The following is a 27,349-nucleotide window of genomic DNA, read 5'->3' on the forward strand; positions in this document are numbered from 1 at the left end:
TCCTTTTATCCATGTGTCGAAGATGACACAATGACCACAAAATGTGTGGGTTTCTTTTTGTTTTTTTGGGCGAGGTCCAACTCACAAAGCAGTACAAAACACTTAATATTCAGCATATAATTATTTTGACATTGTGAAGATGAGGTTAACGAAAAGTGCTTGACCACAGTTTTCCAGATGTTGCCAACGTGTTCTAAATGACAACAGATGAGGCGTGTCAACCCAAATTTAACATTGTCTTTGTTATGGGTCTGATTAATGATACCAAACACGTGTACCTAAAGAAATGACAAGCGAGTGACCTTTTCTCATTTTATACAGATGTGGCATGCTTGTGTTGTAGTTTAGAAACTGTGGGTTTTATTTCAGTTGAACTACCTACTACTTTTACGCTCAAAATGGTTACACTGCATCTGCAGTGCGCCGACCGGGAAACCAGAATGACAGAAATTCCTCCTAAAGGAATTCCTTTGCAGGGCTCAAGTTGCCCAGGGCTCAAGTTGCCCTGCAAAGGAATATTTTTGGTCCTATGAAGGTCCACAATAACCCATCAACCTTAATTGTGAACTCAAGTTATGATGGCACCGCCCATGTCTGCCAAGAGAAAAACTCACCCCACAATTTCATCTCTCTCATCAGATAAGGTTCAGAGTGGACTCTGGATGAGATTATTTTGAGAGAACCTCCTGAATCCGTGAGATTGAGCCAGGCCAATGTGTTGCTGAAGATTGGCGTCAAAGTGTTTAATAATGCTATTAAAATACGGTAAGGACCAATTTTTTGTACACTCCACACAATTGCTTCTTATGCAAAACTTATCATATTTGATTAACTCACAATATAAATCCATCCATTTTGAGCAAGCGCTTGTCCCCATTAGGGTCACAGGTGACCTGGAGCCTGAACAAAAAAAATTAAAAATGAAAAAAAAATCAATCCAACAGCTAAAACTGCTCCAGAAGGCTGGTGCTTGAGTTCTTACTGGTACCCAGAAACTGGACAACATTACACTGTTACTGAAATCTCTATACTGGATTCCTGAATAGATTTTTAACTCTTAATTTTGGTTTAAAAAGCTGGTCTAGGAACTATATAGAAGACCTTTTGATTGCCTATAAGACTTCAAGAACCCCTCAGCTCATTGGGTTCACGCTTGGTCTGAGTGGTTCCAGAACCAGAACTCAACAAAATGAAGTAGCGTTCGGTTTATATGCCCCTCAACTGTGAAACAAACATCCTGAACACCTGAGATCTGCTCAAACTCTTGGTAATTAAATCCGGCCTGAAAACTTAATTGTTCACTGCTGCTTTTTCATAAATCCAAAATATAATTTGTGGTTTACACAAGATTGCTTTCGTTTTGTGAATTTAACTTGACAATTTATACTGTTTTTTTTTCACAGGGCACATATAAACAAAGAAGTATTCTCATACTCATTAACACCTATGGACAATTTAGAATCTTCAATGAGCCTAAAATGCATGTTTCTGAAGTTTGGACAGATTTAGTACCAGATTTATTTTGCAATTATCACAATGTTCCACATGTATTGTTTAAATAGACACACGCACAATGTAGTGTAATAGACATGTTTTTATTGGTCATTTAGCTCATACTGTCATAAAGTGTGTACTTACATCAGACAGCTATAACCCTTGACATTCGACTCTCATATTGACAGCAGTATCATTATAGAAACTGATATGATGTACTGCGATATCGATATGATTCAAATCTGCTTTTGCTCTCCTTGGCTTTTTGCCCCGCCAACTCCTCCCTTGTTGCAAGTAACGTCTGAGGCTGGCCCAGTCAGAAAAGAGTTTAAAAGCCTCATTAAGCACAAGTGGCATCTCTGTGTGCGTCAATGAACGTCATGGTGCTCTCCATCTGGCTCTTGCTTTCGCTCATGGTCGCCCCGGGCCTCACGGCACCCACACCCGTGCCGGAGGAAGCAGCCTCCGCTTTCCCTACCGCACACACTGACTTGATAACGGCCACAGTAAGTGGAGTAAAGATGCATGTGACAGGAGTGCATGGGATTTAGCCTGAAATGGGATCTCTTTGGGCAATGCAACACCAGTGTTTTTGTGAATTAAGTTGTAAATCAAGGGACATAGAGGAGGTATGTAAATACAGTTCTCCCTAATATTATTTTTTTTTCATGTACTTTGGCACATTCGTAACCATTTTTTCTTTTAATGCACTGCTGCCCCCCCCCCCCAAAAAAAAGAAAATCTGTAAAAAGGCATGATTGTAGCTTGATTAAAGGTCCCTTAGTACTATTACTACCTGTAGACTGTTGTATTTTTAAGCATATTAAGATGAAATTTATAATGTTTGAGCAGCCCCAAGCAAAAAAGACAAATCCATGGTTCTACACTTTTTTTTTTTACACCACTGGAATACAGTTGTGCCATGAGATGTTTTGAAGACTTTTTTGAGACTTGAATTTTTCAAGGTACGAGTCGTCATTTGGCCGATTTCTTGCTTTGACTTGCGAGTACAAACTAGAGAAATGAGTGCTGTTTGGTGGCAGTGAACTGAATTCAACTCAGTACACAATAAGTAGGAGTTGGGCAAATATTGAAAAATTCATCAAAAAATAGGCTTCAAGCTGTTTAATATCACACCCAGTTAAAGTTTACTTCAAAACAAACACAAAGAGAATTACACTTTGTGTATCTAAAACAATCAAAATAGCTTTGGCCTTAGGAAAGTCCCCTTAGCATGATGGTAAAAAGCATAGTTTTAGAAGCAATGGATATTTGAACACAAATGGAGTGGAGCAACAAATGTAGACAGATAATGTGACAATGCAGTGGATATGTGCTATTTGCGGGACAGACGGACTATGCCTAAACACTGAATTGCAATAATTAACATTCATTATAACTGCCATGCAACATAAAAATGTTGTATTTTTTTTCCTGGAAAAGAAAAAGCAAATAAGCGGGGGATTGGGTAAAAAAACAATGTGTATAAGTGTGAGTTCCCGTAACTAACGGGGGATTAAAAAAGAAAAATAGTTCCACTGTACTCACAAGCATTTATTATTTGTCCTTCATGAAAAATGACTAATATTACAACATTTTACTCAGTCACTTACGGTAGAAGAAGTCCTATTCCTCTTCGTTTGTGTCTGCATGACTGTATTATACTTCCTCCTGGGGCACACCAGAAGGAGCAGCACAATTAATTGGATTGTAGATTTAAAATATCATGCACGCACAAACTGTTTTAAATTCTTTCCATTCTATTGAATTATGCCATTTTTCTGTTTTTATAATGTACAATATTATAGAGTCTATGATTGGCTGGCAACAAGTTCAAGGTGTACCCCGCCTCTCGCCCAGAGTCAGCTGGGATAGTCTGCAGCACGCACGCGGCCCTAGTGAGGATAAGCGGTATGGGAAATGGATGGATGAATATTTCGAGCACTTGTTTTTCTTTATTGAAAAACACAAACTTTTTTTTTGTTTTTGGGGGGGGGGAGAGGTTACAGTGGATTAATGGCATTTCCATTTAATTCAATAGGGAAAGACAATTTGAGATGAGTGTTTTGAGTTATGAGCGTGGTCATGGAGCTTATATCTTGAGGCACCACTGTATAAATGTAGTGATTTAATAATTAACACCTCACTGACAGTGTTAATTGAGACTAAGCATTATTATCCTTGTTAATGCAGTTTTTTTTTTATACAGCTGTGCAGGTTTACATAATGAAGTGTATGGTGAGCATATCAGAATCAGAATCATCTTTATTTTCCAAGTATGTGAAATACACACAAGGAATTCGTCTATGGTAGTTGGAGCCGCTCTTGCAGACAGAAACAGTAAAAACAATACTTTTGAGACACAAAAACGCACTATGGAGAGTCACTAAGCAATGAAAGGTTACCAGTAATGTGGTAATTCCGATGCATTTTCTTTTTAATATTTTGAAAATTGTGCTAATGATGCAGAGTCCTCCAGCAATTTAGAGCAGTTTGAGATGACTAATAGAGCAATAGTCTGGTACAGTGACCATTGTGCAAATGGCGCAGATACTTCAAGAATTTTAAGCAGTTTAAAGTGACGAGTAGTGGAATAATATGGAACAGTGTCAATTGTGCAAATGGTGCAGATACTTCGCAAGCACATGAGTGACCACTATTGGTCAACAACAGATATGCAAGTAGTGCAGAGTGGTGAGACTACGACAGTGAGTGCACGAATAATGTATAATTGGACCGACAGAGATGTGACAACAATCTCAAGACAAAATTGGCAGCATGTTACAATGGAATTGTAAGTTAACTGTTAAAAAGTTGATGGCAAGAGGGAAGAAGCTGTTGGAATGTCCGACCTTAGATGGATGCTGTGAATGAAAATATGCTTTGATGCACACATACGGTAGGAATACCTTAAGAGCTACTATGAGCTGCGAGAGGAGCCTCTGGGAAGCTGGAAGGGGATCGGCCTGTCCTTCGCGTCCAAGCTGAAAGACATGCAGACATTCTTCGGGCTCAACGCGACAGGAGTGCTCGATCGGGACACGCTGCAGGTAATGAGGAGGCCTCGTTGCGGTGTTCCAGATTCCGAAAACTACAGCAGTTACTTCCAAGGGCAACGATGGAACAAGAAGGTCATCACGTACAGGTAACAAGTGATTCCTTTTGTTGAGAAAACAGACAATAACTTCATATTTTATTAGGTAAATGCCTTGATAAAACCAATACACAATGATATGACTGTCCTATAATAAGTTGGCACTTTACAAAAAACTCCTCATAATGTTTTTAGGGTGTTGATATATTTTAACCGTTGTTTTGGAGGCTGTAATATGTGATGCAATTGTTTTTATATAAATTAGGATTTGGAACACTTTCCAGCTAAATTGTACCAACAATTACAGCTTCCAATTCAAATAAAAAGCATCCACTTTAACCATATTTACCAAAAACTGAACTATATAATCTGGAAGTGAGGAGGATTCACTACATAACTGAAGTTTTGATAACTACTATCTGAAATCAAGTAGCAACCAAAAAGGAATCAAAAGTGAAAACCTGACTGTGTTAAAACATTAAAATGGCAAATAACAGCTGCGATAAATCTTAGTTAACAAATATTTACAAGAACCCAGTAGCTGTGTGTCCGATTGATTAATTCCTCTACCTTGATTAAATCATCTACCACACATGATGTTTGGTGTTTGAACCTCGGCTACATGTTGATGGTGATCCAATAAGGAATTTGTCATGTTTCAGGATCGGCAGGTACACCGAAGACATGCCTCGCAGCACCGTCGAGTCCCTGCTCGAGTCCGCTCTCAGCGTTTGGGCCAGAGCCGGCGGGCTGATATTTGTCCGCTCGCATACCCGTAACGCTGACATCAAGGTGGACTTTGTCACCCAAGGTGGGTTTTGTATGCTAATTCAAACATGGCTAACACGCAGTGCACTTTTGTTGATCACTGACTGCACTTTTGATGAGACAAACTGAAAAGTGACGAATTGGAGTGAAAAGAGTATTATTACCTCTGCCAACTGAGAAAAAAGTGATGTGAGTGGTATTGTGTTTGATTGGTTGGTATTGTGCCAAAATTACTCAACAGATTTTCACAAAACCTTTTTGAGCGGTGACACATACCAAGCAAGATGCCATATATTTTGGTATAAATGAAAATGCATGGGATTTTTTCTGTTTTCATCATTTGATGGAACTAAGTTAACTGGTTGATTCCTGTCTTCTGTGTTCATATGTGGCTTCAAATTGTTATCCACTGCCTCACTCTTGTCAGAGCGCACAGTGCTAATTGCAGAAACTGCCAGAATGCAGTTGGACAAACAAACACAAACAAATATGACCCTCCATTTTTCAAAGTTCCAGGACTTGTGTCAAAAAAGATCTATTTTTAAGCCAAACTACAAACTATGACTTTTCCACTTCAATGTGGGCCAGACAGAACTTTTACTTTGTTCAGTGTTCCAGGAGAGGCGAGAGTTGTGGCAGGACAATGCCCTGAGATCCTGACAGTTCCTGGCCAAGAAGAACACTTACCCGAGCTGGCTCCGTGTGGTTTTTTTTCTTCCTTTCCCAAGCTCAAGCTCATTTTGAAGACATGGATGAATGACAACAAGATCCTGGAAGAATCCTTCCAAGAGCCCATGAGGGTGTGGCAGAGAAAGCTGAGGAAGTGCATTAGATTCCACTGGGATTACTGCAAAGGGGAACATTTGTAGCACATTTCAAAAACATACACGGTAGTCATTCATGCTTAACTGAATACTCAGGTTCCCCTTGGTGTGAATTTGAGTGTGTGCCCTGCATCTGGCTGGTGACTAGTCCAAGGTGCCAAGGTGTCTTCTTGCCCAAAGTCAGAAAAGATGCTATTTTGAAGCATCTAATGAAACATATTTTCACAGTTCTGAGGAACGGGGTTCAATCCCCGAACCCGCCTGTGTGGAGTTTGCATGTTCTCCCCGTGCCTGCGTGGGTTTTCTCCGGGCACTCCGGTTTCCTCCCACATCCCAAAAACATGCATGCTAGGTTGATTGACAACTCTAAATTACCCGTGGGTGTGAATGTGAGTGCGAATGGTTGTTTGTTTGTATGTGCCCGGCGATTGGCTGGCAACCAGTTCAGAGTGTACCCCGCCTCCTGCCCGATGATAGCTGGGATAGGCACGCCCGCGACCCTGGTGAGGAGAAGCGGCTCAGAAAATGGATGGTTGGATGGATGGATGGATGTTTGTGACACCAGTCCTGGAACCTCTCTGCACTCTACCATGTACTACCTTTATTTTTTATCTTATCTTATTTGTATCTTCGGTCTGTTTTACATAATGAAGAACATGGTGATGCATTTCCATTCGATGGACCCGGGGGCTCGTTGGCTCATGCTTTCGGTCCAGGACAAGGCGTCGCAGGAGACACGCACTTTGATGATGATGAACGCTGGACAGCAACAGGAACAGCTGGTTGGCTCCTCACATTTAACCCTTGCAAGAAAAGCAATGTCTGATTTTATTTTGAAACACTATCTGTTTCATGTTGTGCTTCTCTGTTGCAGGCTTTAATCTTTTAGTGCTGGCTGCACATGAATTTGGCCATGTGTTGGGTCTGAAGCACTCGAGGAACCCTGCATCACTAATGCACCCAAACTACAAGGCGTATCACTCAGGGGCCAACCTCCTATCCAGAAAGGACATTTCCAATATCAAAGCACTTTACCGTAATCTCATCTATTACAATTTGACAAAAAATTATAATCCTCTCAATCCTGCTTCTCAAACGTATGATCATGTGTGTGTCAGGTCCACACCAAGATCGCCCAAACTACTTTTCATGGCAGTTCTCTCGACTCATACGAAACAGATGTGCTCCAGATGTGACCTTCGATGCTGTCTCCACACTTGGGGATGCCACCATCTTTTTCAAAGACAGGTGCATTGATGATTTTTTTGGGGTGTCACTTAAGCCTCAAACTCACCACATTGTTCCCATCCAGATATCTTTGGATTAAATACAATAAAGCGGATGATATCAAAGCAGGTCCAACCACTAACTTCATGCCCAAGATAGAAACCAGCATTGATGCTGCCTTCTGGGTACCGCGCAGGTCTACCGCTTACCTCATTCATGGTAACTGTCTCTTACTATCCTGTACAATGAAAACTTCTCAATGTGAATTTTATAAGAATTTCATCCCATATGTTGTGACAGAATCAATTTTCTGGATGGTGAAAGGCTCCGTCGTGAAGGGAAAGCCCAGAGCTCTGTGCCACTTTGGCTTTCCTGCCTGGGTACAGGACGTCGATGCCGCTGTGCACATCGTCAAAACCGGACGTACCCTCTTCTTCATGCATGACATTTATTGGAGGTCAAACATACACACTAAACGACGCATTTGTGCTCATTTTAGGTGTTTTTTGGTGACCATGTAAGGTGTGTGCTGAGAATAGAAAGAATTATTATTTGAATTATTTACAAACTTTTTTTTCTGCAGCTGTCTATTTGGGGGGAAGGTAAACAGTTTCACTGCTCTATTGAAATATACCGTATATTGAGTGAAACTAAAATAAAATGAAAGGAAATTAAGTGACGTGAAATGGCAAGAACCACGGCAGCCTGAGTGAAACCAGTATGACTCACAGCACCTCAAAGATATAAACATGGACTTGCACAACTTTTGTAAACAGCTCAATTTTGGTAGAGGTCAGCGTTGTACTGGGTGCCATTGCATTTTAGTTTGCACAGACTGTGAACCATGAACATGTTAGTCATAGTGATACTGACTTCAGTTACATAAGAAATACAGTATCACAAGTTTGTTACAGGTTATACTACACAGAAAGCAAGGGGCTTAATTTGCACAAACGGTGCATCTGGAAAGTATTCACAGTGCTTCCTGTTTGCCGTTTTGGTATGTTACAGTTGTATTTCAAAATTTATTCTAATTTATTATATATTTGCAATACAATTACAAATATTTAAAACAAATAAAATATTTATTGTCATTATGCGGTGTTGTTTGTTGAATGTTTAAGAAAAATTCATACAGTTCGGCACAGTGGAGACTGGTTAGCACATCGGCCTCACAGTACTGAGGACCGGGGTTCAAATTCCTGCCCCACCTGAGTGGAGTTTGCACGTTCTCCCCATGCCTGCGTGGGTTTTCTCCGGGCAATGCGGTTTCCTCCCACATCCCAAAAACATGCAGGGTAGGTTAATTGAAGACTCTAAAATGCCCGTAGGTGTGAATGTGAGTGCGAATGCTTGTTTGTTTATCTGTGCCCTGCGATTGGCTGGCGACCAGTTCAGGGTGGACCCCGCCTCTCTCTCGAAGATAGCTGGGATAGGCTTCAGCACGCCCGCGACCCTAGTGAGGATAAGCGGAACGGAAGATGAATGAATGAATAAATACAATCCATTTTGGAATAAGACTGTAACATAATGAAACATAGAAAAAGTGAATTGCTGTGAATACTCTCCGGATGCACCTCAAAGCTAGGACTTGTAACTTTGTTGTCTCATTTTTTGCAGCTACAATGAAAACAGAAGAGTGATGGACTCTGGTTACCCAAAGTACATCAGCGAGGACTTTCCTGGACTCAACTCAACAGTAAATGCTGCTGTTCACAAAGAAGGTAAGACTGAGTAGTGATTGTCACCCTTTGCAACATAACATTCCCTCCAGTGCTGCAACTTTGGAGGTTCCACTGTAGTTGACCTCAACAACGAACGCAGTGCGGTTCGTATCACACATGTGCAGTCACTTGTGGCGCACTCCTTTGTGTCTCTTAGTCCAATGAACAAATTGTGTATACTAAATACACCCACCAAGCTGTTTGAATGACAAACTAGGGGCTGACAGCGCAATGCCCCTTGAAAGACAGTTGGCAGGAATATATGTACTTGAATACAAAAATGTACTTACTGCTCTGTATTTAATATCAAACATATCAAATATATATTCAAAAGAAAAATATGCAATATGCTAGCTTTGGAGGGGCATGCCCAACATTATCAGGATGATCGTCAGATAAAAAAAAAAAAAAAAAAAAAAAAAAAAAAAACATATTATATGTAAGTCAGTCACATAAGTAATTTTGTCCTCTTAAGGATGTGATATTTTTCCATCTTAGGTTTCATCTACTTCTTTGTTGGACCTCAAGTCTACAAGTACGACTACACCCACAAACATGTTGCTGGAGTTGAGAGAGCAAATTCCTGGCTTGGGTGTTGATGCCCAACAATGACCTGGGACTCTTCACCTGACTACGGATCACATCAGAAACCTGCCAGTTGTAGTAAAAATAAAGATTTGCTATTTAAACCTGAGAATGTGTATGGTCTGGGTCCAAAAGGGGAATAATATATTCTTCAAACCGATGGATATCACATAGTTCTTGATCTGACCTCCTAAATTGCCAAACATAACTTTTCACATTGATGCTGTTTGAAACTGAGGAACATGGCTGAACATATTTAGCCGGTATGGTAATGAGCACTGTGCAAGACTCTTTTCTTGGGCTTTACCAGCATGACATGGCAGAATGTTCACAAGCAAGGCCATGTAGTTGGGTCTTAATTACAACCAGAAGCAAGCAGTATTGCAATTTAGGCTCACTGAGTTGGCATGTTTTGTGGTGTTGCTGTTCGTTCGTGGCATCCAAAAAGGCTGTAAAACAGTGGCGTTTTTCCAGATCGTTGACGGCGCTTCAACTGCACATAAGTGACAATGGGAAGACAATGCCTTCATGAGACAGTTTTACCCTGCACCCTTATTACTATGTATATACTCCGTTCTGGATTTATATTCTTACCATCTGAACATTTTTCTGAATAAATAAAGAATTTACTTCTCCACTATTTAACCTCCAGATTTTGCTAGTCCAAATAATGCAATATGATGCAGGACTCCATCCACTCTTGTTTACCAAAGCAGCTGGACTATGTTACATTTCCTTTTTTTTTTATCCAAGGTTATCATGAAGGTGAAGAGAACTCTGTAAACAACAAAAGTATGGCAGTTCTCATTGAGATTAATTAACTAATTTAGCAATTTTTCAACTGATTCATGCCACTTTGCAAGATTCCACTGTATATGTATTACTGATTTGATGTAATTGATATGTTGGAGTGCATCATCTTTGGTTTTTCACAGTTCAGTTTAACAAAGCTATGTTGATCAATTAATATTGATTCTTCGTTGTTATGTAATCAGTAGGAGGCCCAACATCACCACTGTATTGTAGGTTTGTCTTCACATTATTGACAAAAACACGACAGAGGACACTGTGTACTCTGGGGATCTTAGTGAAAAGGAGAGAAGTAAGAGGAGAACCACGATGCAGCGATCTGCTTTATGGACGCTCTTGTTTGGTGTGGGGTTTTTGGCTGTGAGCCGTGCAGCACCGACCATTGCCCCAACCATTTCACCAGAGGAAAACCACCTGGCTGAGGTAAAATGCAACCATGCAGACATACTGTAGTGTCAACTCTCTCAACTAGGAGCTACTAGAGATATGCAGATGAATAAAATTACTTGAAAAACATTCCTCTATCATTAATTTCCTTCAAAGAATTAAGTACAGTAGAACATCTCATGGTGAACACAATTTGTTACAGGACAATGATGGATGTCCAATTTGGTCAGACTTAGGAAAACAAAAAAAAATTCCCATTCAAAATAATGGGACTTAAAAGAATCGACTGACAAATCCGGCCACGCCTGTGTGGAGTTTGCATGCTCTCCCAGTGCCTGCGTGGGTTTTCTCCGGGCACTCCGGTTTCCTCCCACATCCCAAGAACATGTATTCTAGGTTAATTGAAGACTCTAAATTGCCCGTAGGTATGAATGTGAGTGCGAATGCTTGTTTGTTTATATGTGCCCTGCGATTGGCTGGCGACCAGTTCAGGGTGCATAGCGCCTCTCGCACGAAGATAGGTGGGATAGGCTCATGCATGCCCGCAACCCTACTGAGGATAAACGGTACGGAAAATGAATGATAATATCAAGACATAAAACATTTTCATGACAAAATGACAAGTGAAGACGCGGGAGACTCAAGGTTTCTGCTTTGAATATGAGTCTGCTGAGATTTTACGTAACTTCCATTGTACACTCTTCTTATCTTAACACTCCTTGTTGAGACTGGCCTTTCTTATGCAATTTGTCTTTCAAAAAAGCCATTGCAAAAGGTTAAAACATAAATGCCTCCAACGAATGTCTTGCAGGATTGGCTGAGGTATCATATCGATATGAAACGATATCCTGATGACTTGTGTGACATAATTTAACATTGAATCCTGAATTGTAGGCTCACAAAAGGCAATCATCATAATTCAATATTTAATTCTGAATTTTATGATCACAAGGGAATTCCATTTTAGACATTGCACTGTATAACTATGTGTCTTGCTTTGACTTAGAACTATCTCTTCCAGTTTTATAATGATGTTGGGACCAGAAACTCCTCGAGGAGAAGCCTTGTTAGGAGCAACTTTAGCGAGGATCTGGAATCTATGCAGGCTTTCTTCGGCTTGGAGGTATCAACCATAATGGACACATTCCTACTGGAATGGATTAGTTCGTGAAAAGTTGCTGTGTCTTGGGCCAGAACACATTGCGTAAACAAGAAATTTGCTTGTAATTCATGAATATGGGCTAAAAGGTGACGGGGATCTTGAACAAGGAGACTGTGGAGGTCATGAAAGCGCCCAGGTGTGGTGTGTCGGACCTCAGTCGCTATGGACACTTTGCTGGGAAACCCAAATGGATCAAGAGGCTAATAACGTACAGGTAAATTAAGGTTATTGCTCATTCATACTAAGCGAGGCTTGATTAGTACTTGGATGGGAGCCTGCCTGGGAAAATCAAGCACTGTAAGCTTCCAGCATGGTGGAATAGTGGTGTGGTGCTCTTTTTTTTCCCCGCAACGTGTACAACTTTGTAAGTTTAATTTCAGTCAAATTCATTGACCGAGGTACTGACACTATATATGGATTTGGTCTCTCGATGTTACACAGCTGTTGCCCACTGCTCGTTGGGATGGTTTAAATGCAGAGAACAAATTTACTGGATGTTGTACATGAGACGAAATAAAACACCTCCTTCATCTACTTTTTTATGTGTTCATTATGGTGTGATGAGTATGGTTTCCATGTGACTTGAACAGGTTCACTCAGTACACTGCAGATCTGAGCCAGAGACGGGTGGATGACACCATTGGTCAAGCGTTCCAGCTATACAGTGATGTCATCCCACTGGACTTCAAGCAGATCTACAACGGCACTGCAGACATCATGATACTCTTTAAGGGTGGATGTGAGTCCAGATGGAAGAAGGGGTAAATAGAAACATTTATAAAAAAATGTATAATCCCCTTTGTCTTTTCGTAGATCACGGGGACTTTTATCCTTTCGACGGAGCGGGTGGAGTCTTGGCTCATGCAAACTCTCCTGGAAGCCAGCAGGGAGGGGACACACACTTTGATGATGATGAACAATGGACGCTAACACAAAGAAGTACCTGCACTTTGCGATGGCTTATTGCAGCGGAAGGCAAAATTGAATCTTTCGGGGCTTTTCCACCAACCAGACCAGGAATTTTGAGACAGACCGTACAGTGCAAATATTTATTTGTGAACGTACAAACACAGACAAAAGCCAGGCTTCATTTCCTTGTCTTGCACTATGGCAAATGCTGCATTTTTCCACAGGCGCTGGAGGAGTTTTTCATAATTTAATAATATAATAGGAGGAACGAACTAATCCAGGGGCAACCTTCCGTACCCTGAAGGGGGGCGGAACTTAAGATAGCAGGGTAGCTAGGGAAGTTCCTGCAAACGTTCCTGCGGTGGGAAAGCCCCTATAGTGTGCCATATAGACTAAGCCAACTCACTGTGCCTGACTTTTGTTCTTGCGGAGTTCAGGTGTGAATCAGTTGCTGGTGGCAGCGCACGAGTTCGGCCACGCTTTGGGAGTGGACCATTCCAGAGACAGACGCTCACTGATGTTCCCCACATATCAGTATGTCAACACAAACGGCTACAAACTGCCAGATGATGACAGGCAAGGGGTTCAAGCGCTCTATGGTGAGCTCAAATCAATCAAATGTTACTTATTAATTATCTATTTTGGATAAATCCAATCTTACGACCAATAGTACAATCATTTATAAAGCATCATGGTTTCTGTGTATGGATTGATCCATTCCATCCATTAGGAGCAAGGGCAACAGTGTGCCACCACATCCACATTTTGTTCCTCATAAGCATTATATACAGTATTTAATGTCGAGTTTGGTTCAATACTTGGGAAGCCCTGTTCTACATGATGGATGTTTGCATTGCTCTCCAACTCTCAGGTACCCGTACAAAAGAGCCAACAAATGCCCCCGAACCCAATCCACCACCTGAACCAGAGCCAGAGGATCCAACAGAAGACCCAGAAGACCTGCTTCCAAACCCTCGTGATGAGCAATGCAGCAGAAAGTTTGTGTTTGATGCTGCCACATCCATCAGGGGAGACTTCTTCAAAAACAGGTATATTTTTTAAAAATTCTGTTAATAACGGATCACATTATTTATATCTTTATGCTTATATCCTTCCCCAGATACTACTGGAGGAAGAGTTCCATGTTCCAAGGACTCCGTTTCACTAAAGTGAGCACAAAATGGTCACAAATCAACACTGTTGATGCTGCATAGGAGGTCATAAACAAAGATGCTTTTTATCTCTTTGAAGGTAAAGGTCATGGAAGTGTGGTTACGTTGTAAGTACTGCATGTTAAATCAACATTACATCTACTGCCTGTTTCTCTCTAGGTAATCAGTTCTGGGGCATAAAGGCCTATGCAAAGACACTACTACCAGGCTATCCAAAGTTGCTGACCAGTCTGGGCCTCTCTACCACAGTCAGTAAGGTGAATGCAGCCATCTATCTGGTAACGACTGGAAAAACATTGCTATTTGTGAACAAACAGTATTGGAGGTGAGTGCATGTTGTTCAGGACAATCTTTTTTAGTTATTCAACCATTGATTTGCTTGGATTTCAAATTCCAGCCCAAAGGTTCCACATGAAAACACTTGATTTTGAAAACAAATTGATATATCTGATCCAGTGGTCAAACTTTCAGCACCATAAATGTTAGAACACATCCCTATTCAATCCATTTTCTTCCAGCTTCTGGATTATTGTTTGACTTTTGGGACCATTTCCTTAGAATTTGATGTTGAATTTTGATGCAAACTAGAACTAGCAGACATTCCAACAGCTTATTCCCTCTTGCAATCAACTTCTTAAACAGTTAACCTACAATTCCATTGCAACATGCTGCCAATTTCTTTTGTCTGAGTTTGTTGTCACATTTCTATGGGGCCAACTATATACTACTCGAAGACTCACTGTAGTAGTCTCGCCACGCTGCACTATTTGCATAACTGTTGTTGACCAATACTGGCCACTCATGCCAGAGTAGCATCTGCCCCATTTGCACACTGACTGAGGAGTAGCTGTAACATTTTCACAATCAACATTGTCCCAGATTATCGCACTACTCGTCACTTTAAACTGCATACACTCCTTGAAGTCTCGGCACCCTTTGCTCAATGGTCATTGCACCGGTCTATTGCGAGATTAGTCATTGGAACTGCTCTAAGTGCTAGAGGACTCTGCATCTTTTTGCACAATTGTCAAAAAAAAAAAAAAAATCATAATTGTACCGGCATTACCAGATAACTAGCAACCCTTTATTGCTCAGTTTCTCAATGTCTTTATGTCTCAAAAGTGTTCTCTGTCAATTGACTGTCTGTTTTCGTACTAGAGAGGCTCCAACTACCGGAGACAAATTCTTTGTGTGTTTTTTGGACATACTTGGCAAATAAAGATGATTCTGATTCTGATTCTGATTCTGAGTTCTTGAGCCACAGAACCATTCAAATTCTAAACATCCATTGTTTAACTGCATATTGTTCCGCCGCGATCTAAAAAAACGTCTGGGCACCTTACTTAGACTGTACCTGGACCAGTATAAGCAGAATACAATAGAAAATGTATATTAGAATACAGTATAAAATATTTTTCCACTAAATATATTTCCTTCATCAGCTCTCTCCAACCACTTTTGAAAGATGACCACAAAGCTCTTCTGCTGTTAGGTTGCGACATCTTGATAGTTTTGATGCGACCACATCGGTTTATTGTTTCAAAGGCATTCTAATACTGTCTCTGGGCTCTCCCCCAGCTATGATGAGACCAAAAACCAAATGGATTTTGGATACCCATGATCCATTCCTAGTGACTTTACTGGTGTCAGGTCCAACGTTGATGCAGTTTTTGAGAATTATGGTGAGAAACCCTAATTCTTATAAAAACATGTCTTGTACGAGTCCGGGGATTACTATGCCTTCCATTAAAACATGATTAGTACTTTTGGTTTAAATGTAATGTCGGCCAAATATAAGTTGCATGAAAATCATTCTTCTCTCTCTGAGGATACCTTTATTTCTCAGCTGGCCCAGTACAGATGGAATACTACCCGCCATATCAGAGAGTGATACGAGTGCTGCTAAACTATGGGTGGCTCAATTGTTACTAAAAATTACAGTTCAATACACATTTTTCAGGTTGTTAAGAAATTGCATAATAAATGGTCTCCTGACAGCTTCTGCTTCTTTTACAACAGGAAACATCATCACAACGTTACGTTTAAGGTTCTGTAAACAATCCAAATTCTACTTTTTTTATGAACTTGAAAGTGAATTGCTTTTTCAGGTATGATGCCTCAATTTGGGTTTACTTCTGAACACGTAAAAGATGAAACATATGTATAATTATGAAGCATTAAAATAATAATTACTCTTGAACTCTCAAAATGTCACCTCCAGTGTGGTTATATCATGGCAAGATCCAAGCTTGCATGAACCTCATCTTTTGCCAGTATTCTGCATTTTTACAACTAGCACCCTGTTGGTGGTTTTAGTTTTAGCCAAACCAGAAGAATAAACCAGATGAATAAATAAGTGACAACACATCATTAACATCTCTTTCGACAAAAATAGCATCTGATACAATACCAAATAAAATACCCATAAGGTACACCGCAGATGTCAACATTTTATATTTATGCCCCAGCTGTAACAAATCCCTGTAATCTGCATTGTTCACTGCACATGAAAGTGACCACAAACGGACCACAGCAGATGGTATATTGTGCAACAATGAATTTGCAAAAAAATGTGCACTTGGAAAACGTGTGACAAATTGAAGCCTTTTGGACGTTTCCATACATTCCAAAAAGATGCAGAGCCAGCGCACATGCAACATAGAAAGCAAAATTTCCTACCGTACATCAAAATCAGCCTGCATTGTCCCTTCACATTTACAGTGGGCGAGGGACTCAGAAATGGATGCGCCATGATTAAAGGTCAGAACCTGTCAGTCAAAGAAGATGAAACAATTACTTTTTCATTTATGAATTCAACTCTGAATAAAATTTGTTTTTGTTAAGCAATCTAATTTTTTATGATAAAAATCAGATCATGACTACGGCATTTAGTTACTGGCGCTCGCATATGAACTATGTTGTTTTGTGTTGTCAGTATACCGTATGAATTTTTAATTAATGAACTATAATTCTGGGCAAACTAAATGCAAGTGGATAATTTTCTGTGGAACCTCGGATGATCTGTCAGAGCACATTAGGGTGCCACAAAACTGTCAGGGTATCACTGCACGAGGCAATACAGGCAAATTCTAAGGGAACCGTGGCTTCTAGGGGTCGCCACAAAATCAAGAAAAAACTTTCACCTTCGACATATCCATCCATTTTCTATACGATTGAATTCTGTATAAGTGACCTCCATTTACCAAGAGGATAACAATGTAAATAGAATTAGTTGACACCCTATCTATGGGTACGTGCGGAAATTCAATCTGACGCGCTCACTGCACTCTGAGGGTACATTCGGAAATTCACTCCAAGCGCGCTCCATACACTCCGGAAAGAGCGCAGTGAGAACGTCATATTGAATTCCCGACCGAGTGCAGGTTTCAAAGAAGCGGAGGGCGCTCCATTCACCCATTTTCGATGAATTTACGAACGAGCGTGTTGGCCATTGGCAGCGATACGTCAGTGCGTCCGCCATGTTGAATGTGTCAGCCTGCCTGTAAACGTCTCGTCCTGCCTGCCAGTAACTATGGAGGTAGCAGTACTGCGCCTTACGTCTGTTGTCACAATTCGGGTTTGGAATAGAAGAAGAGCGCAGGCGGAAATGTTTTAGCAACAACATGATTGATGAAATTAAGATTAAGAAGGTTTACAGGCAACAAAATATACTGATTATTGTTGTAGTCGCCTTTGCTCAGCTATCGTGACAGAGGCCACTTTGCTCACAGGCTTTAGCTATACCGGTTTTTGAGCAGTAGTTGCTGCTCTCAGCTCTTTGCTAACGTTAGCCTTTAGTTTGTCTGCGAGTTAACAAAGGACTAACACGGAGTATCCTGAACACAGTACAAAAGTGAGCCCAAGTTTTACTTTAGCTGTTAACGAGGTGAGTCTTTTTCGGCCCGTATCTTGTCTAAAATGACAGTTTGCCAGTTTCTCCCGTGATGTTCAGCTCCGTGGACAATTTTCTGTGTGTTTTTGTTATTACACTCACTGTACCTTAAGATGACTTCTTGAACATGTTACTTTGGTTCTCTTGCTCACAAGATGGAGTCTCTCAACACATTTGAATCAGAGATGGAGGCGGACGGACAGGGGAGCTATTCTTTATTTCCATCTCTGGATAACATTGCTGGTCTGTCCGGGACGGCTGATACACTGGAGAGGTTTGTTATCCCTGTGATTAGAACAACAAAACAAAACGTTTACATGATACTTGCACCACTGTACACCCACAGAACACAACATTAGTACACTTTTACATGAATGATATTTAAACAAGGGACTTTTCTTCCAGGGACAAATTTGGTGTCTTCATTGAATGAGCATTTCTCTTTTTATAGAAAGCTTATTGGGTAGCACATCTGCCTCACTATTCTGAGTTCCGTGGTTTGAATTTTATTTGCATGTCCTCCCCGTTCCAGTTTCCTCCCTCATTCCAAAAACATGCATGTTAGAATAATAGACCCTAAATTGTCCATTGTTGTGAATGTGAGTGTAACTGGTAGGAAGGAAAATGGATGGAAGACATACTAAATTAAATTGTATTTAAATACACTTATGACATAGCACATTTTAGTGTCCCATATGTGGAAAAACAATAATTGTGTAGATGAAATCAGAACTGTTTACTTTTTGCAGTGAACCGCCTAGTGAAATCGCAGAGAAACCAAATCTCACCTGGCTTGATGCTGCTCAGGTTTGTGCTTTTCTTACCAAGGTTAACACACTAAAGTTAACAAACTTGATTAATTATTTGTTTTGTATACTGCATATAGATTGTTTTGGAGGAATCAGGACATCCCATGCACATAAAGGAGATCAAGCAGAGAATCATCGACCGGGGACTTGTTCAGTCCAAGTATGGGCATTTACCACATTACTTTTTAACCAGCATGCTTATGTTTTTCTAAAGTGGGCTTGCAACATTTGCTTCCTCAGTTATTGCTTGATAAGAAGCAATAAATTGCTCAATTTAATTTGTATTAAGGTTATTGTATGGCCTGTGGATTTTCACACTTTCCTATTTTTGCAGTGCAAAGTCGAGTCTGGAAGCTGTCATGTATCGCGAGGTAAGGGCGGCATTGCACTTACATTTTATAGATCATTTTACACTTGATACTATGAGAGTCCCAGGATGCAAGTGTCTGGAAACAATGAGTCCCAGCCCTGGAACAATGAGTCCCTGCAATTTGTCATGATGCAATACAGATATCGTAATCCTCTGCTATATCACGGTTCTTCGTCACAGTTCCGCTATATTGCAGATTTTTATTGAAGTTGTTAATCTATCTTTTATTCACTTTGTACAATACTTATGTGTTACAGGAAGTCCTTGATTTACGAACGAGTTCCGTTCCTACGCTGGCGACGTAACACGAATTTCCGCGTAAGTCGGATTTCACCGTTAAAGTCGAAATTTACGGCGAAATACTTCTGTTACGGTTATTATCCCACGTGTTTGTGACAGCAAGCTCAGAGTGTGTGTAAGTGTGTGTCGATGTGTGAGTGAGACGGGACTGCGCAGGCGTCGCCTGGCGGGACTGTGAAGGAGGAAGGAATGCGCGCCGGTGTGAGGGTGTACAGTAGCAAGTGTAGTGACGGCGACCGGGGAAGAGTAGCGATTAGCGGAGGACCCATTGACGTTGAATGTGCAGAGGAGCTAATAAAGCCATTAAAGCAGCAAATCGGTGCTTCGGTGCTTGATTGTTGCCGCCACCCAGCTCAGCTGTGCAACGAGAGAAGGGAGTTAACCCCTGTGTCTCCCGACCACGGTCAGGTGACCGTAGCAGGAAAGGTTAACACTTCGTATAAAGAAACTAAAATACATTAAAATATACAAATTAGATGCTGTACTTACCATTACTGCTGAGTGTGTGAAAAAAGGAGGGCGAAAAAGGCAAAGATACTCCCGGTGCACAAACACAGACAAGCACTATGCACTAGCTAAGCAGAAACACTCTGTTGCTGGGACAAAATGGCGGACGAGGCATGGGCGTCGTAAAGTCGAAACGTCGCAGGTCGAGTACGTCGTAACTCGAGGACTTCCTGTAATCACTTCTCTTGCGTTGTCTCAATATATTATGCGTTTAAATGTGTTTGTATTGTTGTAGGTGTTTTTAGGCCTTTCAAAAAATTTAAGTGCTATAAATGCAACAAAAACATGCCTTGGGTGTATTTAAATAGGGTATTTATATTTCATGAATTTCACTTATTGCGGAGGTGAAATAGAATTTAACCCCTCACTACTTTATGAACTGATAACAAGCTGATTTAAAAAAAAAAATGAACTAATTTTTTTTAATACTTTTGCACAAAAGGACATTAAGGACTTTATTGAGCTCAGGAAATTAGAATTTTCTCAAATTCACAATTTTTAGTTGATAATATTAATATTGAAAATTTTGGGTGGTAAATATTATTTCCTAAATAGGGGGAGAGTATAAAAACAGTTATGTACAGTAATTTAAGCTATCACACTGCTGGCCAGTACGGCGCTGCGTCCGGCCACCATGCAGAAAATTTCATAAAGGAATTAGATGAACTAAACACTCTGTTGTTTAAAAAGAAATGAGAGAGAAAGAAAAGATCCTTGGGGGCACGCAATTTTATAACCCCCCCCACCCCTAGCTGCCAAGCCGCAGAGGTGAAAGTTCTATTTGTGTTCGGTGTCAATGCATTGTAAAACACTATCATCGCCTCCATTGCAGCCAATAAATTACACTTCTTACCATGCATCTTACACATATTGTTTACATTATCACAAAGGGAGGGCGAGGAGTGGGTAGGCAAAGATGGTAAAGCATGATGCTAATTGCTAAGCTATCGTGTCATGAAGTCGACAAACACCGAAATAAGTGATTGAGTGATACAGTACACTTGTTACATAGGTCTGGCTGGAACCACATTATAGCAGAGAGAAACCCAAGTTTGAACAACAAAATAAATGTAATATAATTCACTGCTTCACAAGACCCCCTCTTAACCGGAAATGAATTAATAAGTCACTGAGGACAGCATCTGTGAACGGGGTCAGGTTAAATGAATATTATTAATAATAATAAATATTTGTCATATAAGATAACCTTTATTAATTTACATCATTTCAGTAGCAATAGTTGATATCAGAAATATAACTATATAATATAAATAACATGCAAGAGAAGACATCTATCCAAGTACATTCACGAAATAGAAATCTAAACTATTGTCCATGCATAAACTATCCAATTGTATCTATCAGCAAGTTATTTGTTTCCAGAGTGCTGAGTTTTCATTGACTTTTGAGGGCTGATTAATCTGATTTAATAGACTTGCTTTCTTTTTTTTTTTTTTTTTTAAACCAAGGTTAAAAACAGAATTGGTAAAGGCAAATTAATCCATAGACACATTTCTGACGATGGCATGTCAAAATCTCATATACTTTGATTCAGGCTGCAACTGTGTCCGCCATTACAAGGTTGATGCAATAAAAACATTAAAATAACAAATATTGAAGCCATAATTAATTAACGATTATGATTACAGAGTAATGACTATGTTGTGCAATTGAACAGTATGCAGAATTATTTTTATCCTATTACAAAATATACTGCAATAAGTGTCTCGCGGTCATGTCCTAATCTGCCTCTGATTGGCTACTGGCTACCACCAAGACAGGATTTGTACTTTTAGTGGACAATGATTCGCTGAAGCACTTAAGCAAAACACACTCACATACGTGGGTAACCAGTGGTGAGTGTCTGTGGATGCAGATTCACAATGCTTGATGCGTCCCTGCTCATTTTTGTGCATCTCAGACACGGGACGCACATCCAATGAGTTCCCTGTATTCAGTTCTGGTCAGTTGATGCTGCACATTTTTCATCTTAAGTTAATTTAGTATTTCCTCCATCCTTTCACATTACCATTGTCATCTGAACTGGGGCAGGCAACTTTCTGTTGATATGCAGAAGCCAGTTATTAGTAACCCCTGATGTGGCTCCTCCAGCCTCGATGTGTCTGCCTCAGTCTCACGTTATGTTTCAGACACAAAAAGGCAGCAGGAGATTCAAGAGGATTGAGAACAGAAATGGAGTCTTTGCATTGCTGGTGAGTTGAACAGGGGCAGTAATGCAATACTGACAGTGTTCAAATGTCATAGAATATTGAGCGAATTATTTTGATACTTTTAGTCACATTGCTCTGGTGTTGAAGATCCCATCAGTTGTTTGTAGTGGGATCTTGCACACATTAAATCATACTTGGAGCTATAATCCCCAGTCGGAATAATTTTGTGTCGTGCCCTTTTTTTGTGTGCACATGGCATCAGTTATTATTTTACCATTTCCATTGTAGTTTTTGTTTTCATCCACCCTTTTGAGAGTGATGCCAACACAAGTCTCCTGGTGTTCATTGTCTTCTCTCTCAGAAAGATGACGAGCGGCAGCAGGCTCTGAAGGCTTTCACGGCTCAGGCCTTCCTCAGCGCACCGCAGCAGAACACTGCTTCCACTTTGGCACCCGGCGGCGCCACCGCTGTCGCCCCCTTCCCATCCCCTGCTAGCTCCTCGGAAAACAAAGCGAAGATGAGGAGAGGTGCGCGGAAAAAAATTAACGAAAAGTACCGACTGAAGTACCTTCGACTGCGCAAAGCAGCACGTGCCATGATATTTGTGAGTAAACAAAGTCTTTAGGAGAGTTGCTTTTATCGTTTGACTTAAACAAAATGCAATGGAACCTCTAAGGTTGAACACGATCTGTTATGGAACCTCAAAATTTGTTTTCGCTTTAAAACCACTTGGTATAATAATGGAAATAGATTTAATCAAACTGTCAGTATCAAAAAATACTTTATTGCTATTGACTGGATAGGACATTTCTAAATAACATTTTACTATTCTTGTCATAAAACTGTAAAAAAAAAAGTTGACCACTGTAAATAGTAAAACACTCGTCTTGATTTAATTAACAAATGAATGTCATATATGTACTTAAGGCAAATTGGCACAAGTATAAAATAAGTTAACCACTGTAAAATGTAAAAAACAATGCTTTGTCAATGTACGGCAATGTGTGGTCACGCCCCAAAAAGGTATTGGCACACAAATGGAGCTTTGAATGGGCTGCTGACTATTTTTTAATCTAACTTAAGTAACTGTAACCGGGTATGAAGTGAGATCCAGCCAGTTGCTGGCAAACTGTTTATAAATTTACCTGTGATTGAAAAAGCAAAGCGTCGAGTCTCTGTTGCTGAAATACATGGGTATAGTCTATGAATCGCCCAATCATTGCCAACAGCCTCCCAAATAGCCACACTCTTTTTTCTTTTATTTCTTGTCCGTTTTCTCTCTTTGTATTTTGATGATAGAGCTACAGCAGCTGGGGTCATGTGTCGTGTTGTTTGTGGTTCAATAAAAAATAATAGTGTGTATACTATATGTGGCGCCTCAAAACCTTGTTTCCCAATAAGAACATCGGGGGTCGCAGTTTCTCTGTTGCAGTGAGTTGGTATATGTGTGACGGCCAATCGCCATGTGTACTGTGCCAACTGTATTTCCTTCACGATTTTCTTGTTCAGTAGCATTCAGCCACTTTGCTTGTCGTGCGGCAGGCCTAAGCACCCCTTGTTGAAGTTGCTCCTTTTTTGGGAGAAAAAAAAAATAGTAAAAGAGAAATGTGTGGTGCAGAGTTAATCCTAAACTTGTAATGCTGATGTCTCACAAGATTCCATTCAAGCAAACAGTTATTATCAGTTTTACAAATTATCTACATAAAGCCAAAGAAGAAGTAGGACACATCTCCCAAAGTAATCACTTGACGTTTGCGGAGCTGAAGTCTCGTTCAATGTGCTGAATTCTTGCATGGTGGTATGCTTTACTCCTGTTAATAGGCATGTTTTTCCAGGTTATTTAGGTGAATAACAATATTGTACCACTTTTGACTGAGGTTCCACTGTAAAGAAACCTTTCCTGTACATGACCATGTTCATTTACATACAGGAAAATGCAGCTTTGCATGACGAAGTGGCCCATTTAGAAGAGAAGTTTTTGAGAGTAAAGGAAGAGCGCCAGTAAGTAAATAAATTGTTAGACTTCAACCAGTGACATTTAGAAACATTTAGAAATGTATCCCATCTACTTATATCTCTCTCTCGCTTTCTGTCTCTCTCTCTCTCTCTCGCTCATAGAAATCATTTTTATTTTGATATTCATAATTGTTTCAAAAGCGGTACGGAAGATGAATGAATGGCATCCGTAGAATAGGATCCAACTTGTCCAAAACTTTTCTTCCAAATATCCAGATTGTTGCTGTTGCACTATCAGTCCCTGTCAGAGGGTGACTTTTTGCCCACGCCCAGCTCGATCACTAATCCCGCTGTGTCGCCACCCACAACGAGCTCCGGCCCTGGAGGACCACCCGGCCTGTGTGGGACGCCCAACCTCACATCTGCGGTGTCAGCAGTGGACGAGGGGCAGCTTAAAAAACCAAAGAAGGAACACAAAGAGCGAGGCAGAGAGAACGGAAAGGATGAGCGTGAGTGCTATGTTGAAGCATTGAGGTGACTGCAAACGTTAATATAATAAATACCTATATAATTCTTAGTTCAGAAGAAAATGTCAAAGAAGAGAAAACTGGCTGATGGTTCCCGGAAGCTGGTGCAACCCATCCCGCTTGACTCCTGTGGTCGCCCCGTCTTCCCCATCGTGCTGGGAGGCTTAACGGTGTACAGCTTGGGCGAGGTCAGTGAAGTCACACTTGACACTGCATCGGCGTGACAGCAAAAGCATACATTAGCCAACTTCTCCCCAGATCATCACGGACAGATTGTTTTTCCATGACGAATGTGCCATCTACCCGGTGGGCTTCTGCAGTACTCGGGTCTTTGCCAGCATGAAAAACCCTGAGCTGCCGTGCCTCTACACCTGCCAAATCAAAGATGGACGAAGTGGACCGCAGGTAATCACAAACCACGGATGCTCTCGCTTACTGTTAGGATGATGTCGTGTGTAAGGGCATTGTACTCCACTGAGTTTGGAGTTACAAAGTCCAACATTCATCTGTGGTTACTCTAATTGACCTAGTGGTTAGCACGTTTGCCTCAAAGGTCTAAAGTTCAGGGTTCAAATCTCGGGCTCCGGCCTTTTTGTGAGGTTTGCATGTTCTCCCTGTGCCTGCATAGGTTTTCTTTTCAGGTCCTCTGGCTTCCCCCACATTCCAAAAAGATGCTTCTAGGTTTCACTGAAGACTAAAGTGTTGTTTCATGCACTTGAATGTTATTGTGAAAGGTTGTTGTCTATATGTGCCCCATCTTTGGCGACCTCTCCCGGTATCCCAATCAGCTGGAATAGACTTTGTAGTCTTTTTTCTTTTCTTTCTATCATTTCATTAATCCTTTGACTTTTCTATAAATGTTTGAATTTATATTCCACTTTTGACTTTTACATAAGTATTTGAATTATTATTTTTTTTATATATATATATAATTGTTCAGACTTGGCTTTTGTAGCTGTCTGTATTAAGGTGGAATTTTACTCTGAGTTTGCCTTTAAAAAAAAAAACAAAGCAAGCATTCATGAAGCCAGGACTTCAGTCTTATCGATTCGGCTGAGCTTCAAGGCCAACCATAGTTGGACAGAAATATTGCACATTAGATCACTTTGCTGTGTGGAACTAAGCCAAGTGCTGGAAGCATACCTAGCACACAAGGGTGCAGATTCCCACATTTAGAGAGCTAGCCAATTAAGAAACTTATAAATACAGTTGGAATTTAAAGAAAAATAATATAATTTCTATCGCAGAATCCTACGCATAGGCACATGAAAATAACCCCTATCCGCACATGCGGGTGCCAGACAGCACAGTACCCCTTACGTAGCCAATTATCGGTGGAGATGGAGTCACCAAGACGACTAAAAAAAATTAAATGTCTTGTCCTCATGTAGTTGGAGCATCGCCAAAATCACAAGATTCCGACAAAGGTGCAGGGCCTAATTAAAAAAAATATATTCAAAACAATAATAAAAGCAGTGGAAAAATGCTTGGAAAATACAAGCCCCCAAGCAGCTCATCCTAAACAACAAGTCCAGGCATGACGGCAGTCTCGCAATGACTGACCAATTGGAGAAGAGGGTATTGTCCCAAATAATATAATTTTATTTTTACAAGTCAGAAGACAGCTCACTGTACTTCAGTATTCTCCCGGGGGATGCTCCAAAATGCTCCAAAATTTTGATCGATTCATCGAGAATAAATTCTTCTGTGACCAAAACTTCTCGATTTCCCTCATCTCTCTTTTTGTTGTACTTAGCCATTTTTTCGGCTTCAAGTTAGTTATTTTTTTATCTTAGAAGAGACTTTGATAAATATTTGACAAAGAAAAACAGCCTCTTTTTACTTAAGGTTTAGAGTCTTAAGAAGTTGGATGGGACCGTGATATCATCTGGTCCTGCCGGGGGTCCCAGCTAGGATGACCCCAGTGGTTCCCCACATCAGCTTTAGATGACCTGTGCCCGTTTTGAGAAAAATCAGGATAGATTATGGATGGTTGGTACAGTATTTGAATAATGTTGCAGCCGTAAGCACATATTTATACTTCATAAAATCAAGAAACCGCTGTGAGATAACATTTTAAAAGTATCATAGTTTTATGTGGTGCTCGCACAGATGAATGAGCAATTTGCAACATGAAGCGTATAAAGTCCAATTCCAGTGAAGTTGGGCTGTTGTGAAAAATGTATGTACAAACACAGTACAATGATTTGCAAATCCCTTTCAACCTTTTTGTAACATGGTAACATTTCTGATACAGCTTCTGTTGACAGCCTACCTTTGTACTGTGTAAAAGTATGTGCATGTACTAATAAGTCTGTCACAGGGATATTTTCTGAAGATCAAGTAAAGATGAATTTAAAGATTTTATATTGTATTTTTATTTTTTGCTTAGTTTGAGATTGTCCCTGAAGACGATCCCCAGAATGCCATCGTTGCCTCCTCAGCCCTGACGTGCCACTCCAACCTGCTCAAGGCCATCGCCTCAGTCAGGTACAAAACCTATCAATCATCAGAACCAAAAGAACAAACAAAATACACATGGACTTGCTTTTGAAGCACTCTGAGCTGAAGACAAAAAAATGGTTTCACGTGTTATCAAACACTTTGGTTTTGTGCGCGTCATTTTTTGTTCCTTGAACTTTTGGTTGAACTCTAAATTGA

At 40.4% G+C, this 27,349-nt stretch overlaps 1 protein-coding gene across 1 annotated transcript in view; it reads left to right on the forward strand.

The window, feature by feature from the left end:
- Positions 1-1,865: 1,865 nt before the first annotated feature.
- The window catches only part of tbrg1 (transforming growth factor beta regulator 1), a 28,994-nt gene continuing 3,510 nt past the window's right edge, over positions 1,866-27,349 (forward strand). The window contains 30 exon segments of the mRNA XM_061682205.1: positions 1,866-2,000; positions 4,398-4,639; positions 5,251-5,399; positions 6,834-6,962; positions 7,055-7,219; positions 7,305-7,428; positions 7,493-7,626; positions 7,708-7,864; positions 9,028-9,131; positions 10,900-10,949; positions 11,920-12,036; positions 12,162-12,289; positions 12,666-12,814; positions 12,889-13,014; positions 13,422-13,583; positions 13,856-14,033; positions 14,105-14,235; positions 14,316-14,481; positions 15,735-15,838; positions 18,032-18,042; positions 18,204-18,322; positions 18,798-18,855; positions 18,935-19,017; positions 19,192-19,228; positions 22,567-22,809; positions 24,136-24,206; positions 24,438-24,670; positions 24,740-24,876; positions 24,947-25,093; positions 27,081-27,178. Of these exon segments, the coding sequence (XP_061538189.1) occupies positions 1,866-2,000; positions 4,398-4,639; positions 5,251-5,399; positions 6,834-6,962; positions 7,055-7,219; positions 7,305-7,428; positions 7,493-7,626; positions 7,708-7,864; positions 9,028-9,131; positions 10,900-10,949; positions 11,920-12,036; positions 12,162-12,289; positions 12,666-12,814; positions 12,889-13,014; positions 13,422-13,583; positions 13,856-14,033; positions 14,105-14,235; positions 14,316-14,481; positions 15,735-15,838; positions 18,032-18,042; positions 18,204-18,322; positions 18,798-18,855; positions 18,935-19,017; positions 19,192-19,228; positions 22,567-22,809; positions 24,136-24,206; positions 24,438-24,670; positions 24,740-24,876; positions 24,947-25,093; positions 27,081-27,178 (3,887 nt within the window).

The sequence above is a fragment of the Phycodurus eques genome, chromosome 7 (assembly GCF_024500275.1).
Source record: "Phycodurus eques isolate BA_2022a chromosome 7, UOR_Pequ_1.1, whole genome shotgun sequence".
NCBI classification, from domain to species: domain Eukaryota; kingdom Metazoa; phylum Chordata; class Actinopteri; order Syngnathiformes; family Syngnathidae; genus Phycodurus; species Phycodurus eques.